Source organism: Carassius auratus, chromosome 29, assembly GCF_003368295.1.
Source record: "Carassius auratus strain Wakin chromosome 29, ASM336829v1, whole genome shotgun sequence".
NCBI lineage: Eukaryota > Metazoa > Chordata > Actinopteri > Cypriniformes > Cyprinidae > Carassius > Carassius auratus.
In genome coordinates this window covers 15,608,350-15,627,433 of record NC_039271.1, presented here as the reverse complement: position 1 = coordinate 15,627,433, position 19,084 = coordinate 15,608,350, and the positions used below count along the sequence as shown (strand labels likewise).

Below are 19,084 nucleotides of genomic sequence, written 5' to 3'. Positions count from 1 at the left end.
GAATGTTTTCTGCAGCAGGAGTTGGGACTCTTATATAGCTACAAGTGAACAGAAATGTTTACCAGAAACTTCTTCAGCAACATGCATTACCTTCCCTGCAAGCAAATCAGCCTGTAAATTTGAGCCATTAAAGCAGGTAAAGCAGCCCTTGACGCTAAGAACATCGAAATAAAAAACGACCAGCCCAGAGTCTTGATATAAACCCAACTGAATATCTTTAGAGACAAAGTTATGGCTAAGAAACCCACTACAGTTACTATGGAAGAAGAGGTGGCCAAGATCAAAAGAGCCGAGTTGACTTTCTGTTAAACATCTTTTGTGTTTCACATAAGAAAAAAATAAATATGGATTTGGAATGATATGAGGTTGAGTAAATTTTCACAGAATTGTTCTCTATAAACAGCTTTTTAATATATAAGTACTATGGAGGCTTGCTGTGTCATTTTGCTCTGACAGCTGCACATAAGCCACCAATGACAGTAATTTGTCCACAACTGTGAGTTACTTCCAAATGCACCTGAAGTCCCCGAGGCAAGGTACAAAAATAGACAACCCCTGTCTTTTTCCTCTCTGAGAAAATATGAAATGTTCACAGAGTGCTCAACATTTTCAGAAAATTTTCTGGATATGTTTAGAACTTATTTTTTCTTGTGGTGCATCCGTCCCTTCCAACAGCAAAAACTGATAGGCAGAGCAGAGTCCACCAGTCACACACACATTCACTGTCAGAGAGGGTGGTCAGTCAATCCTGAAAATGCATCAAACTAAATGGAACCCCTGGAGCTTTTAAACTTCTTGACTCTGTCAAGAATACAAATTAACAGGGGGGAAAAAAACTGAATCAAAAGAACTGAGTTAAAATGTAAAGTACATGTTAGCATACACTGAGATATACTTTATGTTCTTCTAACTGCTGACTCTACTCATGCAGTCCTTTGAAGCCAAAGCCTGGGCACAAAAAGTACAAGAACTACTATTTCGACAAAAATATCATTGCACTACTGTTATTTTGCATATAATACATTGTTCAACAATACTTTTGCACACTCATCCAACTGTATTTATTACCACTGTTCTGGCGTCCCTGCTGTTTATAATGTATATATAATCCTTCATTGATCAATATTGTATATAGTAACTCCACTGTACATTCTGTATATCATAGCTTTACTTACTCTGCAATTCTGGTTAGATGCTAACTGCATTTCATTAGCTCTGTACTTGTACTCTGCATAATGACAATAAAGTTGAATCTAATCTAAAAAATGCAGTTCACACATCTTGAGCTCTCTCATCTGCTCATTTCAGAGATTCCACTTCCTATTTAATGCAAGCCTTCAGAGCACAACACAACGAAACCCAACTTTCAGAGGCCACTAAAGACTTACTACTAAAAGCATCTATTAAAAATATTAAGGACAGCATGGGTCAGCATTCAGCATTGGTCAGCTGGGGAAAAATAAACAGCCTATCTACAGTTGTTTTTTTTTTACAGAAGAAATCACACTGATGACAGTGTAAACTAAGGTGTCATTACACAGTATTTTAAATAATGGTTGAAATATTTGTTAGGAATCCACATAATGACATTGGAACTGTTTAGTCTTATATATATTAGAGTGAGGTCCAAACACCTGAGAAAACATTCAAAATCTGAGCTTTATAAATTGCATTTTTTTTATTTTAAATTGAAATAATATATATTTATTTTCTATTTGAATGTATTTTATAATGTAATTTATTCCCGTGATGACAAAGCTGAATTTTCAGCAGCCATTAGTCCAGTCTTCCGTGTCACATGATCTTTTAGAAATCATTGTAATATGATGATTTGGTGCTCAAATTTTTTTTCTTTTTGCCACAATATAAATGTCTTTACTTTGATCACTTAATGCATCCATGTTGAATGAAAGTGTTAATTTCTTTCAAAAATTACCACAAACTTTTGAATGGTACTGTATAAAGTACTATGAAAATAGTGTTTCTTTTTTTTATGGTGCCATGACAAACTTATAAAGAATATTAGAATATGCCAACTGCAAATATCATAAGATATACCTATGTGTGTGTGTGTGTGTTTGACTTCACAGATTGTCTTTCTTGCTTCCACCCTTTCATACTGAACTCCTGGCTCTTGGCTACTCATACATCAGTACGCATTGGGAAACTTTCAAAGGATGCACTGTCACTCACTCACTCACTCACCTGCTGCCAGCTGCATCCACCCGCAGATCTTATACACAGTGGCTGTGCTGCAGAAGAAGAAGAAGGCAAAGGAGCCAATGCAGGAGAGGACCAACACCATGGACATCCCAATGAAGAAGGACGCAGCTTTGAAGGCGCTAGACGGGATAGAGCCAAACTCTGTGAAGCTCCCCTGGCACGTCAGGTCCCGGGACACTCCATTCCCTATGCAGTAGTGAAAGAGGCCGAAGTAACCGGCCTGTGGTGTGTCCATGCCGTCCCCGATCCAGTAGGGCTGAACGAAACATACCACGTTGACGATGGCGAAGAGGATGGTGAAGATGGCCCACAGGACCCCGATGGCACGAGAGTTCCTGACGTAGTTGGTCTGGTAGATCTTGGCTGCCTCCGTGGCTGGGAGCATCGCTGCAGGTGTCCCAGGGATCATAGATGGATTCAGTACTTAATGGCTTCAAACAGGACTCAGGTCCCCAATTGGATTCAACCTTGACTAGGTTTACCCTGTATTTAGTCTGGATTCTGTTCTCAGGCGCTCTCTGGATTCAACCTTGATGTTTGAATTCAGATCCTAAGTGGACTGAATCTAGATTTAGGTTCTATTTGGGTTCAGTTTGGGCTCAGATCCACTGTGGATTGGAACTGCATTCAGTCTTATCTGGATTAAGTTCCTATCAGAATCGAGTCTATATTCTGGTCCACTCTGGATTGAATCTAGATTTAGGTTTTATCTGAATGTAGTTAAGTTTCAGGTCCTGTCTGGTTTCAGTGCAGACCTGGGGTTCTTTTTTGGATACAGATCCTATTTGGATTGATACTGGATTCTGGTTAGATCTGGATGAGATCTAGATTTAGGTTGTATCTAGATTAAATTTGGATTTAGATGCGCCGTGAGTTGGCAAAGCAGTGAGCTTCTTTATGGATTCAGTCAGAATTCATATCCTATCTGGATGGAGTGGATTCAGGTCCTATCCAGATTCAGTCTAGATTTAAGTCCTTTATGAATTCAGTCTGGATTGAGACTGAATCCAGGTCCTGTCTGGATTGATTCTGGAATTAGATCTAACTGGGTTGAATTTAATGTTATGAATTCAGTCCAGACTCATTCCACTCTGCATTTAGTTTAGACTCTGGTCCTATCTGGACTCGGCCCTCTCTGGATGTTGCCTGGGGTGCCACCTAAACTCAAGTACAGACAGAACGGCTCACAGATGTCACAATAGTCTAAGCAGTTTTAGTGCCAGATGTCACAGTGATTCGTTCAGCGTGGATGTGGCAGTCTGTCCGTGACTCCAATGATGTTCTCTTCCAGCTCCCTTCTCATTCAGCCTCTATGCATCCGCATCATTCAGCCAAGCAATCTTATTAAGGTGAATAATCACACTTGGGACAGCAAAAATAATGACTAAACTCAAATGAAGACAGCTCATTTAAAGAAAACGCATTCCAGTGCAGCGGAGATAATACTCCCAGCGGAAATGTCATATGAATACTTAATGATGACCCGAATCAATTAATAATACTGAGATGGTTTGCGAATTCCCAAACCTTAAGAGATTAAATACATTTATCTATTCATTTATATATAGGCCTATGCCTATATGTATATATTTATATATAAACAATAATCTACCTTACACAGTCCAAAGGGATGTTTCCATGAGGCTATTACACGATATAAAAGACTTTCCGTGATAAATCTGGCTGTTGAGTTTAACAGAAATAACAGATGTTCGAATGACGACACTTGCACTGCATCATATTCTGCCTGTCCATTCCTCTCAGATTGAACGCAAATATCGCTCTCCTCTCGGCTGCTGGTTTAACGGTGTACCGCTGCTCCATCCAATTTAATCCCGTGCGCACATCTCAGAGAAATAAAACAAATTATAGCTGACCACAGTGAAACGCTGGGATGAGAATCATGCCGCGCGTGTTGATCGCAATGAGACGCGCTCGCGGGGATGGAGTGCGCTCGAGCGAACAGCGCAGATTTCTGGCACACCCGAGTATTCAGTCTGCGTCTGTCACTCCCTGTCCGCATAGCAGATGAAGAGACGCTTGCGTGCCTGTGGAATAAATGCAATCCATAAAATCATATCTAAACTCATAACCTGTGTCTCTTTCGACTTTCAGGCCGATGATACAATGGATTCTCGGTTTTAAACGTTTAAAAATTAAATCCGAGAGCGCTGGGATTTAAAACGCCAAGAACTACAAATCCCAGACCCTTGTCCGGAAATGACGCGGGCTCCTGACGTCACTCGTGAACAGCGCGGGCAAACTAAGGTGACGTTCTCTGTTCCTCAAAAACGGAAAAACTATATAACGTTCGTTTCTCAAGTAACGTTATATGTATTTATGATGTATTTTTACTAGTTTCTATTGAAGGGTGGCATGTTTAACGAAGTGTTCTGTTGGTTTGAACACGTGTAAATATTATTTACAACGTGCTCTTGTAGTTTTAGTTATTCATTGCATCAGATGGATGTCTGTGCGTCGGCTTTCTGTCCCTTTCAGCGTTTTTAGAGAAGCGTTTAAGATCAAGTTTAAAGATCCGCGAGTTCTACGTCACTAACGTTAAAGTTTTTCAAACGCAAGCACGTTTTCTAGCAGCTGTAACATTAGTGCGATAAACTACAACACGTGAGTTTTTTGAGCATGACACTAATACAGGTGTTTTATTGTCAACAGAGGATGTCTGTGCGGCTGCAGTGTCCCGGTTACCCCGAGGACACACTGCGCTCTCTGGCTGACAGACTGCCGTGCAGAGACACACAGCTGGAGACACTGCTCCAACTCATGGGACAGGTCAGTTAAACACCTGTGGTTTGAAGTTGTTTATTTATCGTTACATGGGTTACATTTTTATGTAATTATTATTGAATTAAAATAAATTAAACATGGGTGATTTTTCAATTAGAGGCACTACTGTATATGGATTACTGGAAAAAAAAGCATCTTCCAGCTGTGTGTGATATTGATATCGTTAAATACCAAACCAAGTTACACATATGCCGTTCAGGAGGGATCAGTAAGATTTATACGTTTTTTTTTTTTTTGTTTTTTTTTTTTTTTTTTTATATAATTCTCTTCTGTTCATCTTGGCTGTATACAATTTATTATTGCGTTGGAAAGCTGATTTTTCAGCATCATTACCCCAGTCTTCAGTGTCACATGATCTTTGAGAAATCATTCAGATATGCTGATTTATTATTAAATGTTGTAAAGAGCTGCACTGCTTACAAAATATTTCTATTTTGAATAAATGCTGTTCTTTTTTTAACGAACACCCCCAAAAAATATCACCGGTTCCAAGAAAAAAGAAATACATAGCAGGAAAACTGTTCCCAATATTGATAATAAATCAGCATTTAAGAATGATTTCTGAAGCATCATGTGACATTAAAATTCATCTGTGCAACACAGGAATAAAAACCATTGTTTTAAATTGCAATAATATTTCACAATTCTCTGTATTTATCAAAGTTTTCTGTATTTCTGGTCAATTCAGCCTTGATGAGCAGTAAGAGACTTCTTTAAAAAAAAAATTACAAATCTAACTGATCCCAAACACACACAAACGGATATATATACATATATATGTATGTGTGTGTGTGTGTGTGTGTGTATGTGTGTTTATGTCTGCAGTTAATGAGAGCTGTGGTTTCTGTGTGTGTTAACAGCCAGATCAATACAGTTATCCTTCAATCTTCATCTATGGCCACAGAGCAACAGGAAAGAGTCATGTGGTGCTCTCCGTCATGAAGGATCTGGAGGTAAGATCGTGAAAACCGGATATTTGGAAAGTTGTGGTTCAGAAACCTGTAAAAATACTCATTTATGTAATACGCTGCACAACTTTTTACATTTTGAAGGAGTCACTCTACTTCCTGAAATTCAGAACCAGTCTGTTGTTGTTTTTGTTTTTTTTTCAGTTAGACTTGACGGATTTCACTGAGAATTTCTTAGTGAATGACTAGCTTTATTAGCTCCAGACTATGAATGTGTCCAGTCGGAGGACATCAAACATGTATTAAACAAACATATTATTTTCATTTGTCTTGTGACTTCTACAGCTTGTTGTGTTTTGAACAACATGAAAGTCGGGTTGTATGTGAATCTTTAGTCATGTAGTGTACGATGACTAGTTTTCCTCTGTAACCATTCACAAACTAGGCATTTGTATGCTGCCTAGTGCTTTAAAAGTGACGTAGTGTGTGTTGTTTTGTGTGTGTTTCAGCTCCCCCATGCGTCCGTGGACTGTGTTGAGTGTGTGTCCAGTGGGCTTCTCTTTCACCAGGTGTTGTCTGCCTTCTTTGGGCCCGATGCTGCAGCATTGCTTCCCCGTTGCCCGTCTTTGTCTGATTTTGTGCGACTGTACAAACAGATGAGCTCTAATTCACCTGCCACTCAGACACGCTATATAGTGAGTTTATTTAACATGTATGTAGTATGCATATACATATATGTAGTATAATATTGATGAAATATGTTTGGAAGTTTGTCAGAATGTTATGTCTGTGCTTTTAGATATTTATTAAAGATGTTACTTGATGTGAGTGATACAATGTTATATAATGTCCCTGTAGATTCTGGACCGAGCTGAACGCCTGAGAGATATGGATTTCAGTCTGCTTCCTGCTCTTCTGCGCCTACAGGAATTGGTATGGGCTCAGTTTGACTAATGTTTTACTGCATTAAGTACAATACCTGTTCTTTATATAGTCTTATGTCTGATAAGCCAATTCTCTTTTCTTCCTTTTTCTTTATCTGACCTCTGTTGGAGACTTGAGACTTTATAGAGACAATTTTGTTAATAGTCATTGTTATACATGAGAGTTTTAGCTATCTATAGACTAACTGAACCTGTTCTCACACTTTGGCAGGTCAGTGATAACGTGACCGTCATCTTGCTCAGTGAAATCGTGTGGGAAAAGTTTCGACCCAACACTGGCTGCTTTGAACCTCTGCTATTTCATTTTCCAGACTACAGTAAAGGTAAGAGTGTAAGACCATCAGAGTTAAAGACAGGTATCAAATGACGGTTTTTGATGTAATTTTAGCACAAGCTGAACAGTGAGGTCATGTTAATATAAGTGAAGATCAAACTTATCAATATCCCAACGTTTTATCTAACAAAGATTATTCTGCTTTTTCGACCTACTGTAACACAATCAAAGGCTCTCAACTGAGAGAGCATTAGTACTGGGTGCAAACAGGGCCAGGGATATTTAATACTTGAATGGATGAATGAAATGTGTCTAAAATCCCTCAGCGGAGCTTGTGCAGATTCTGTCTTGGGATCATCACCCATCCTACACACCTGAGCTCTACGCGTCCTACATAAACATCCTGCTGGGGGTCTTCTTCTCCGTATGCAGAGATCTGAGAGAGCTCAGGCACCTGGTGAGATCATACTTGCCTTTAAACTAACTTTGTAGCAGTTTTTAATGATGTAGCATGTGCTCTGCAACCAGTAGAATGTCTCTAGCTTTACAAAGACACAATACATTAGGTGGTAATAATACTAAATCCTCTAAAATACACTGTTTAAAATGTAATTTTAACAGGCTGTCCTGAATTTCTCCAAGTTTTGTGAACCCCTGGAGAAAGGAGAAGGTAAAATATTTAAACACGACTTAATGATTCTTCCATTTAATCTTTCCATTTAAAGGCTTGGTATACCCAGAAATGTAAATTTTATAATCCGTTCACCCTCATGTTGTCTGAAATCTGTATTCTCATTATTTTGAGGGAATTTGATTCTCTGCGATCTGTATTCTTATTACGCCGAACATTGATTGATCCTGTGCAGTGAATGGGTGCCATCAGAATGAGAGACCAAACAGCAGATAAAAGCATCATAATAGCCCACAAGCATTTGACATGACTCCAGTTCAAATAATGTCTCGTGAAGTCAGAAGCTGAGCATTTCTAAGCAACAAATGCAGTATTACGGTGTTTTAACTTTAAACCCTCGCCTCTGGCCAAAACACTAGTCCATAATCCATAATAACACTTCCTCCAGTGAAATGACCGGTCTCTTGTTGTCTTCTCCCATCAAAACTGATAGATTTGTTTCTTACAAATACGCAGCTTTTCACTTCACTTCTTCGTTAATTGATGAACCGTTGTCTTCCGATGATTTTGGACTCTCATTCTGACAGCACCCATTCACTGCAGAGGATCCATTTGTGAGCAAGCGATTTAATGCACTCCATATCTGTTCTGATGAAGAAACAAATGTATCTATATCTTGGAAGTGTGAGTAAATGTTCATTTTCGGGTGAACAGTTGTCCATCAGCTTTCCTGATCCATATGCCATTTTTTGTGAAGGCCACGCTAAAAATGAAGTGCTTGATTTTAAAATGAACTGTCTTGATTGTCACTTTTGAGTGACCTTCCCCTTTAAATATAATAAACTCCCCGTTTTTGTGTCAGCACAGTGTTTGAAATAATGTTTTCTTGCTTCCTTCAGCCAAAGAGAGTGATATTCACAAGTTATGGAAAAACATCGAGCCTCATCTGCAGAGAGCCATGCAGACGGTTTACCTCCGAGAGGTGTCCAGGTCAGTTAGTGCTGTGTGATTTCTCAAGAGTGCTTACAGTTGAGATTGTGTGTCACAGCAGTCACTGAGTGTTTGTGTGTTTGGTTTACTGCAATCAGCGTGCAATGGGAGCAGCAGCAGATGGATGAGGAGGCGGCCACGACCCTCAGAGGTACACAGACAGACACACACACACACACACACACTCTGCATGTTCAGACAGACCAGTAGAGGCCTCAGTCATGCCCTCAAGGACCATCTGCTGGCACTGCTAAGGGCTGCTTAAATTGAGTCCAGTGCTTTCTCTAGGATTGACTGCCAAGATTTCTACTTTTACCAAACATTAGCCGATGGGCTTCACTGATGGGTCATATTTCACAAAAATGTGAAAGTGGTGTGTTTGTCAAGGCCAGTATCATCAGTGTTGTTGCTGTTATCATCAAACTAAAGGTTAGGGATTTGAACAACCCTACTCTTACAGGGGAAAAAAAAGTTTTATTGCACCACAAATCTTAAAAGTATAATAGAAAACAACAACTGTATTTGCTGATAATTTAATATTAAATTAAGTGCACTTTGTAATTCTGTTTATCGCCAACACTAAAAGTTCATGATTATAATAACTGTCATGTTATTCTATATTACTACATTTTAAATGTATTAAATTGTGTTTTCATCATTAGAAATGTGTAATAACAAATATATTTACGTACATTACATGAAATAACATGAAAGTATTTTTTAGTTAACCATAAACGCTTGTCAGTACACTTTACCCATAAATCAAGGACAGTAGAATTATGAAATTATATATATAGATGTACTGCTCATAAGTTCTACTCATGTGGTTAAAAAAAGCACTCTTAAATTCTATAAATTCTTATTTTAATTTATTTTAAATAGTTCAAATTAGTGTCACAATGTATATCCAGATGATATACACAAATTTATATTTCTGTAAGTACTTTACATGAAGTATGATAAAGAGTACTACTTTTTCACAGGAGTAATCATTCGTTAATTGATACACCATAATTAACTAAAATGTGATGTTATAACAAAAATCTTCTTAAATTGTTCTTGAAACATTAATTAATTTTATTAAAAAAGTTAAATTGCAGACAACTTTTTGAACATTAATTTTTAGACTCCTCTTCCTGTAGTTTTATCAGCACACGCTCACATAGAGCTGCCATATTACTCCAAGTTTCTGCTAATTGCTGCATACCTGGCGTCCTTTAACCCTGCCCGCACAGACCGCCGCTTCTTCCTCAAGGTGAATCAGAGCGTTCTGATCTTCTCATATTATCTACACATGACTTTTCATGAGTGCATCTTCTGTACGAGTCATGTGATCACTAAAAAAGGCTTGTGTTTGCTTCAGAGTCACGGGAAAATAAGAAAGACTAATTTCTTGAAGAAACATGAGAAGGTGAGAAGTTTGCTTCTGTTGCTTCTTTGTTTTAACTCTGTTTTTCCTGCAAGCTTATTAATATAATCTTATCTTTTTTCCCCCTTTGATTTTGTCGTTTTGCTGCAGACTAGTAACCATCTGTTGGGACCGAAGCCTTTTCCTCTTGACAGAATGATGGCAATATTCTACAGTGTGGTTGATAGCAGAGTTGCACCCACAGCCAGTATCTTCTCACAGGTGATAAACTATGCCATTCATTTTAATCCTCTCATTCAAGGCCAGAAGACATGAGTTGTGATCAGTGCTGTAGCACAGTAAGCACAAGCAAAGCTTGGAATCATTTTGGACACTGGGTGGCAGTGCTTCGTCTTTTTTTATTTTTATTAATTATTTTGTCAAAACGTCATTAGCTTTCCTTGATAAATTAACAGCGTATTTTGGATAGTATTTAATAATCCATTTTAAAACTGTGACTTCCAGGCCTTTAAAAATAATCAACATAATTTTGAATCTAGAGATTTTTTTTTTTTCATAGGTTAGATAGCAAGCATAATAACCTTATTTGTTTTTTAAAGTGAACTGCTTGTGTGACTCATTGTGTGACATTTACATTTTAATAACTTTTTTAATAAGTTTCCTATGGGACACAAATTGGCGGCCCAGAAAGCTTTAATAACCCGTCAAATTAAATATTCTAATTGTAAAATAATGAAATCCTTATAACACATATTGAATGCATAGTTTGTTTCTGTCTTGCAGATTTCGTCACTAGTTACTCTGCAGCTTCTCTCTCAGGTGGGGCATGATGACCAGCTGGATTCACCCAAATACAAATGTTCAGTTTCACTGGACTTCATTCTTGCCATCTCCAGGTGTGATCATTTTGTACTGAAAACTACTTGGTTACATTTTGTTCCTTTGTTCAGTGGCTCAGGAGATGAGTCTGTAAAAACCTAAACAAACTGGGAAAAAAAGTTTTATGAGCTTATATGTAATGTAAGTTTTTTGAGGTAATGTAATCTTGTTAAATTGGAATTGGTATTGAAAAGGTATCTTTCAGGAGCTTGTATCAATATTTTTTGAACGATACCCAGCCCTACATATAATAGTTTGGTTGTGTGCTAGTTTGTTGACTATTTCTCTGTTTTTCATTCTAGAACTGTAGGCTTCGATGTGGTGAAGTATCTGTACGACTTCCTGTGATCCTCTTGCAGTGGATATAAACCAGGCATCCAATCAGACAAAATCACATGGCTGTGAATAGACTGCAGGATAAAAGATGTTACAGGAATGTCCTGCATTTATTAGTCCAATCAGATTTGCCCATAGGAAAATACTCCCAGTTTATACAAGAGACTATTTCCTCAAAGGGAAATTTGATGTTTTTTTTTTGTTTTTTGTGGTAATGTGTGACAACTTAATATTGGTCTAATAAATTACTGTATAGTTTGATACAATAATGGGTCCTCTTTACTTTTCATGCTGTACTGTTTAAAGGTACGAGTCTATAAAGGAAAGAAGTCTATAATGCCCACCATTTGATCAAAAGTAAAGTAAAAATTGTGCTTGTGAAATATTATTACCAATTTTAATAGTTTTTAAAAAGTAATTTATTTTTGTGATGGCAAAGCTTAAATTCCAGCAAGCATTACTCATTGATGAATAGAAAAAAACACAATTTGTGTGAATTAGAAATACTTTTTGTAACATTATAAATGTCTTTACTGTTGCTTTTTTATACATTTAATGCATTAAACAATTTTTTTTTTAAAAGTAAAAAATTACTCCAGATTTTGAAATGACGTGCATAATATATATTTTTCTTAAAGAAGGGGCTCATGTGTGCTCTGCGCAAAGTGTATTATGCTAAGAACCAGTACAAACTCTACTAGTAATTGATTGTAGTAAATAATTAATTTATATCTATTAGGCTTTATTCCCATCTGCTGATGTTCATGCAGTGTTTTTGCAGCATGATGGCTGGCATAACATCCCTCCCAGGCTTGACGGTAATACCACCGCTGCACAGGTCCATTCAGCCACATTTAAATGAGTGAGATACCTATATTGCAATATGTTTTGTTATCTGGATCCTTTGTAGAAGAGTACATGTGCTGGTCATATAATTAGAATATCATCGAAAAGTTGATTTATTTCACCAATTCCATTAAAAAGTTCAACTTATATATTATATGAATTCATTACACACAGACTGATATATTTCAAATGTTTATTTGTTTAAATTTTGATGATTATAACTGACAACTAAGGAAAATCCCAAATTCAGTATTTCAAATTTAGAATATAACTTAAGACCAAAACAAAGAAAGGATTTTTAGAAATCTTGGCAAACTGAAAAGTATGAACATGTAAAGCATGAGCAACATGAGTACATCACTCAATACTTAGTTGGGGCTCCTTTTCTGAATTACTGCAGCAATGCGGCGTGGCATGGAGTCGATCAGTCTGTGGCACTGCTCAGGTGTTGTCAGAGCCCAGGTTGCTCTGATAGTGGCCTTCGGCTCTTCTGCATTGTTGGGTCAGGCATATTGCATCTTTCTCTTCACAATACCCCATAGATTTTCTATGAGGTTAAGGTCAGGCGAGTTTGCTGGCCAATTAAGAACAGGGATACCATGGTCCTTAAACCAGGTACTGGAAACTTTGGCACTGTGTGCAGGTGCCAAGTCCTGTTGGAAAATGAAATCTGCATCCTCCTAAATTTGGTCAGCAGCAGGAAGCATGAAGTGCTCTAAAACTTCCTGGTATACAGCTGTGTGACCTTAGACCTCAGAAAATACAGTGGACCAGCACCAGCAGATGACATGGCACCGCAAACCATCACTGACTGTGGAAACTTTACACTGGACCTCAAGCAACTTTGTGTGCCTCTCCTCTCTTCCTCCAGACTCTTGGACCCTGATTTAAAATGTATTTTCATCAGAGAACATAACTTTGGACACTCAGCAGCAGTCCTGTCCTTTTTGAAGCGAGATGCTTCTGATGCTGTTTGTTGTTCAAAATGGCTGGACACAAGCAATGTGATAGCTGAAACACGTCTTGTATACGTCTATGCGTAGTGGTTCTTGAAGCACTGAGTCCAGCTGCAGTCCACTCTTTGTGAATCTCCCCCACATTTTTGAATGGGTTTTGTTTCACAATCCCCTCCAGGGTGCGGTTATCCCTATTTTCTACCACATCGTTTTCCTTCCCTTCGACTCTCTATTAATGTGCTTGGACACAGAGCTCTGTGAACAGCCAGCCTCTTTTGCAATGACCTTTTGTGTCTTGCCCTCCTTGTGCAAGGTGTCAATGGTCGTCTTTAGGACAACTGTAAAGTCAGCAGTCTTCCCCATGATTGTATATCCTACAGAACTAGACTGAGAGGCCATTTAAAGGCTTTGCAGGTGTTTTGAGTTAATTAACTGATTAGAGTGTGGCACCAGGTGTCTTCAATATTGAACCTTTTCACAATATTCTAATTTTCTGAGAAACTGAATTTGGGATTTTCCTTAGTTGTCAGTTATAATAATCAAAATTAAAATAAATAAACATTTGAAATATATCATTCTGTGTGTAATGAATGAATATAATATACAAGTTTCACTTTTTGAATGGAATTAGTGAAATAAACTTTTTGATGATATTCTAATATATGAACAGCACCTGTAGCTCCGCTCAGAGGACTGGCCTCTTCATACTTTTGTGACAAGATGGCAAAGTTGTCATGAATGAATCCCAATCATCCTCTCGGATGCAGACAAACACAAACCAGAACAATGACTAAACGAAGATCTGGGAGAAAGCAGTATAAGTGATTAATTTAAATTTTGGTATCTTAATTCAGCTTTTGAGTGGTTACTGATGCTGCATCTGACTCACAAGGTCTCCATGGTAATAGATTGGGGTTGTCATAGAAACTGAAGGACCACAGTTAAGAAGGCTCCAAATGCGAGTCATGCTTTCTCACACACTGTGATGTAGTTTTAATAGGAGGAGGAGGCTTGAGACACAAGGGCAAAGGGTCATTTTGGTGTTGGCATTTAATTAATACATGCTTGAACTTACACCAGTGTCATTTATTAGGTTTTTAATTTCCAAATGGAAGCACAAGCAGTTCATTAACAAGCTTAAAGTAGGTCCTGTAGTCCTACAACAGAAGGCACCCTCATAATAGGTCTATGCGAATGCAGAACAAGCCACTTTTTTATTTTTAAACACTGAACAGACTATAATATGGAAAAATATTAAATGAAGTATTCACATATCTATAAAGAAGTAAACATTCCTGAACTGATGAGTTTGACGTGCAGTGGAATAATTAATCGAAAACTGTTTTAACTTGTGTATTCTTGAAAGGATTTAAATTGAATTTTTAATATAAACCTTTTATTAACTGAGAGTAAATCAGGAGAATCATTTAAAATTATGTTAAAAAAAGAGATGAAAATATATATTATTTAAAAAAAGGTGACCATTTACAGTACCAAAAATACCTTCCCTTGAACATTAATAAAAAAATAAAATAAAATAAAACTTATAAAAGTGGACAAACACTGTTGTTCAAAAGGTTTTTTTTTTTGGATTGAGCAATGACTCATATCCTAAGTGACAGTTTAACTTTTAAATGGTTACAAAAAATGTATAATTCTAATAATCTTTGTACATTCTCAAAATATAAAGCAGTTTCCACAAAAATATATAGTAACAACATTTTATGAATGTTTTCAACATTGATAATATAATTAGAGCTGATGAAAATTCATCTTTGACATTGCTAAGTTACATTTGACATAATTTAAATTTTAAAATGCATTCAAAAGAAAACGGTTATTTTAATTTGCAATAAATTTTTCCAATATTGCTGTTTGTTTTAATGGGGTTTTTTTTTCACTCATTAGTCAAATATTTATAAATGATTAATAATTTATAATTTTTTTTTTTTTTTTACATATTTATTGTTAATAATAAAGTAACTAATAAAACTATAAATGTCTAATCTATAAAACGTCCAAATCAATACTGATTATTTTCCAATGAAGCCTTAGCAAGAAGGCTGTTTTTGGGAAACAGTCAGTTTATTAGATGTGGGATGTCCCACACCAATTTCATGTCTTGGCCTCTTTAGCTCAAGTGTCTGTCTGAAGTGATTGTGCTGTAAAGTGCTTTTAGAATTAGACTGTTGTGTGTTGCTCTTGTTTTGTGATCGAGACTCTAAGGGAGAACCGTAAGTGGCATATATGAATGTGGACAGTCTCTTAGACGCTGTGTCTCCGGTTATGGATCATGGCCACAATGTGCGAAAGGTCCAAACTCTTCATCATCACCTCCATGAATTCTTCATCAGTACGTGCCCCTGCCACAAACTCCTCCAGTGACAGCTCCCCTGTTGAATCGAGAACAGTTAGCGATTATAGACAGGCAAATCCTAATCATAGTCTTTTAAAGATTGAATATGTCTCTTAAGATTAGAATCTTATTTCAATTCCGACTGTGATTACGCTCACCATCTCCATTGATGTCGATCCTATCAAACACTCGGTTTGTAAACTCCTCAGCACTTGATTCATGTGATTCACTTCCATTGATGGCACGGATGGCCTAATGAAAAAAAAAAAAGGATTTATATTTTCTTTTCATAGGCATCAAGGACAGTTTGTACTAACGTTATCTTTCCTACCTTTATGATATTCAGGAGCTCGTGTCGGTCAATGCAGCCGTTGCCATCAACATCATAAAGTCTGAAATACCAGCGCAGTTTGTGCTCCATCTTGCCTCTCATTACAAGACTGAGAGCAGCCACATACTCTATGAAGTCTATATAACCGTCCTGCAAAAGAGACAAACTCATTTAAGAAACCTAATACATTCGAAACACTCGAGACCATTGTGGTTGATGTTATACACTTCATATATACCGTTTGTCTGATACAGCTGGTTGTCTTTTTAATGAATAAAATACATCTGGAACTAAGTTCGCTGAAAGAGGAGTGACCTTTGAGATCTGTCTACCAATCAACATCCACATCTGGATTTTATTTAATATGTTTTATATTAGGTATGTGTTCCCAGTCCGTATTGAATCCTAAAGCAGCTGGCTGTCCTTTGTTCTCTTATATATGTGATGGAGGCGTGGAGGATCACGACTGGGATGATGAGGGTGTCCTCTGGAGGATTACTGCCAATTCCAAGGTCTGCGTCTGAGACACAGACACCAGCCGCTCGTCGCAGACATAATCCTCAGGTCAACACACTTTCCTCCAAATGTCACCTCTCTTTTGTGACACAGATCCCAGTTGTCTAGGGCAGTGTCACGGAGGAAGGTCAGGGGCAACGTTGAGGTTTGTTAATGTGGAGATATATGGATATATTCTATATTGCACAGCTGCATATTGATCAGGCATGCTTTTAAGGTATTAGTAGTGTCTAGAAGTCTGGAGAGTTTAATATTAGTAAATATGTATCGTATGCAGGCCTCCATAATATGGGGGAAAATTTGTGCCAATTATAAATAATTTGAGAAATTAATAAATCAATTACAGAATAAATTATGAAATCTGTAATCATGGATAAAATAATCTCAAAATGTAAAAAAAAAAAAAAACAATCATTAAAATTATCATTATGGAAATAGTACAACAGTTTAAGATTTAGTGTCACAATGATGTCAGTGTCACAATGACAGATTTAACAAAATAACCACTTATAAAGCAATGTGGAAATTGAAATCCAAAAATAGTAACAATTTATGTGTATATATATATATATATACACACACACATACACATGTATTCGTTTGATAATGACTATTGACTCTACGTCAGAGTTAAGGACATACTCATTAAATAAGATAATTAAGATGAACATATTTGAAATAAATGCTGGGAATCTTGTATCAAATGCTTATATGGAGATATGAGTAGCAATAACATGAAGCTTAAAGCTGTTTTCGTGCTGAAAATCCCATTGGGATCCAATTATGAAAACATGTTTTGGTGTGGAGAAATTAAACAGTTGTTACTGCACGTGAATGGGATTGGTTTCTATAATACAATCTCAAACCTGTTCAACAATCTGTAAATCTTAATCTCGTAGATAAGCTCATTATTCATTGTATTAACAGTCTGTAAATAAAAGCTGACATGAAGTGCCAAATATAGCCCTATAAATATAGATCCAGACAACATGGAAAGAATAATCTGAGATTTGCTAGGATCTGATTTAATAAATAATGAACTCACGTGTGCTGACCTGTGTACAGTAATCGGCAAATATGCATTGATATACACACCACCATTCAAAAGTCTGTGGTCTGAGATTTAAAAAAAAAGTTTTTACATCTTAATACTCACCTAGATTGCTTTTATTTGATCAATATTAAATAATCAGTAATATTGTGAAGTACAATTTGAATAATATGAATTAAAATTACTGTTTACTATATTTTATTTATTTCTAAGCTTAATTTTCAGCAGCCATTAGTACAGTTGTTGGAGTCAAATGATCCCTCAGAAATCATTCTAACATACTGATTTGGTACTCAAAACATTTTATTTAACAGAATACAGTGAGTCTTAATTCCTGCATATTATAACATTAATAAAAACTGAAACATCAAATACTCCATCTATGCTGAAACCGTCTTTGAAAGCAGAAAGTTTTCAAAAGCATCCTTAGCAGCCGTTACTATCCACTCAAAATTAACTTGTCTTTCACTCACCTTGTTCATGTCAAATGTGCGGAACATCTGCTCGATGTAGGCATTGGCCTCTGAATCTAGTCCTCTGAGCCCGAAGAATTGTTTGAACTCATGCAACGTGAGCTGACCAGATGGACACTCAGTCATGAACTTCTTATACCACAGATGCAGTTCAACGGCCTGCAGGTCGTCCACGGTGCTACTAGTTGAATTCCCCATTCCTCAACTGAGAACTGATTCTTTTGATGAGCAAGCCTGGAGCTACTCTGTCAAAAATCCCAACTGGTCTGCTGTGCAGGCGAGTGTTTCGCTTCTCACAGACACACGACACTGGGACCTAAGAGATAGGTGGGCACCCTCAGGAGGTTTTTGTATTGGCCTGGGATCAGGCACGCCCCTCCAACTCCATCTTATTGATATTAACTGCGACTAATCCAGCTCACTGGGTATGTGAGGCTTAAGGATGACAATGGCTGGGATGACCATTGGTAATTGCATGTGAGATTGGGGACATGCTGACAAATGTTCCCATGTGATGGCCTGTGAACATATTCAACTGCATCAGCATTTCTCTTATGCAAGTAGTTTAATTTCTAATTGTCAGCTGATAAATATTAATATGAATGCATGTTAGAAGCCATGTCACAATTTTGAGCCATTATCATATGCCAAGGTAACAAGCTTCAGCAGATTTTTTTTCCATACATGACAAAGTTATGTATCAATATTTGCAATCTTCCTAATGATTCCAAAAAAGAAAAAGAAAAAATGCAGTCACGAACATCATAGTGGCAAAGTTATATATAATGTATTGTAGAATTTGTTGTATAATGCCAAAAATAATTGGAGCCTCCACATTCTTCACATGAAAAAAAAAAGTTTGTTTCCATTTAATTGTCAAATTACATATCACATCCATATTATATTCATACATTTTAACAATTCATAAATTATTCAACAATAATGGTAATAATAGTTTTACAGATCAAAAGCTTGCATATCATAGACAGTATAACAGGAATGAAATGTGTCCAGATTCATTTCCACAAGAAAAATGCATTTTGTTGAGCATGACAGTACTTTGTTCTCAGAACACACTGTTTTCCGTAACAGAGAAATAGTCAATATGATGTTTTGGATAAGTAATAATATAGACAATATTCAAAGCTCGCATTCCTAAAATAGGATACTGGCACACAGTCAAAATCTGCCAATAG

The 19,084-nt window shown here is 36.9% G+C and overlaps 3 protein-coding genes across 5 annotated transcripts in view; 1 reads left to right on the top strand and 2 right to left on the bottom strand.

The window, feature by feature from the left end:
• The window catches only part of lhfpl3 (LHFPL tetraspan subfamily member 3), a 29,722-nt gene extending 25,468 nt beyond the window's left edge, over nucleotides 1-4,254 (bottom strand). Inside the window, exon 1 of the mRNA XM_026209857.1 lies at nucleotides 2,206-4,254. Coding sequence (XP_026065642.1) covers nucleotides 2,206-2,632 — 427 coding nt within the window. The 5' untranslated portion in view covers nucleotides 2,633-4,254. The remainder of the gene's footprint in view (nucleotides 1-2,205) is intronic.
• Nucleotides 4,255-4,344: 90 nt separating this feature from the next.
• Nucleotides 4,345-11,672, top strand: orc5 (origin recognition complex, subunit 5). 3 transcript variants are annotated; one of them, XM_026209853.1, is made up of 15 exons: nucleotides 4,345-4,491; nucleotides 4,897-5,013; nucleotides 5,889-5,981; nucleotides 6,446-6,631; nucleotides 6,795-6,869; nucleotides 7,092-7,203; nucleotides 7,481-7,611; nucleotides 7,776-7,824; nucleotides 8,685-8,775; nucleotides 8,874-8,926; nucleotides 9,918-10,030; nucleotides 10,139-10,186; nucleotides 10,295-10,405; nucleotides 10,928-11,040; nucleotides 11,326-11,672. In XM_026209853.1, the coding sequence occupies exons 1-15, from the start codon at nucleotides 4,444-4,446 to the stop codon at nucleotides 11,369-11,371; spliced, it is 1,386 nt and encodes a 461-aa protein (XP_026065638.1). In that variant the 5' UTR covers nucleotides 4,345-4,443; the 3' UTR covers nucleotides 11,372-11,672. The 3 variants fall into 3 exon arrangements, with proteins under 3 accessions (XP_026065638.1, XP_026065641.1, XP_026065639.1); XM_026209856.1 differs by lacking the exon at nucleotides 4,345-4,491 and adding an exon at nucleotides 4,509-4,532 and having other exon boundaries at nucleotides 11,326-11,671; XM_026209854.1 differs by lacking the exon at nucleotides 4,345-4,491 and adding an exon at nucleotides 4,520-4,545 and having other exon boundaries at nucleotides 11,326-11,671.
• Nucleotides 11,673-14,127: 2,455 nt separating this feature from the next.
• On the bottom strand, nucleotides 14,128-18,086 carry guca1aa (guanylate cyclase activator 1Aa). The gene is made up of 4 exons (XM_026209858.1): nucleotides 17,889-18,086; nucleotides 15,849-15,998; nucleotides 15,676-15,769; nucleotides 14,128-15,554 (listed from the first exon to the last, which is right to left on the bottom strand). The coding sequence occupies exons 1-4, from the start codon at nucleotides 18,084-18,086 to the stop codon at nucleotides 15,427-15,429; spliced, it is 570 nt and encodes a 189-aa protein (XP_026065643.1). The 3' UTR covers nucleotides 14,128-15,426.
• Between the last annotated feature and the right edge of the window lie 998 nt (nucleotides 18,087-19,084).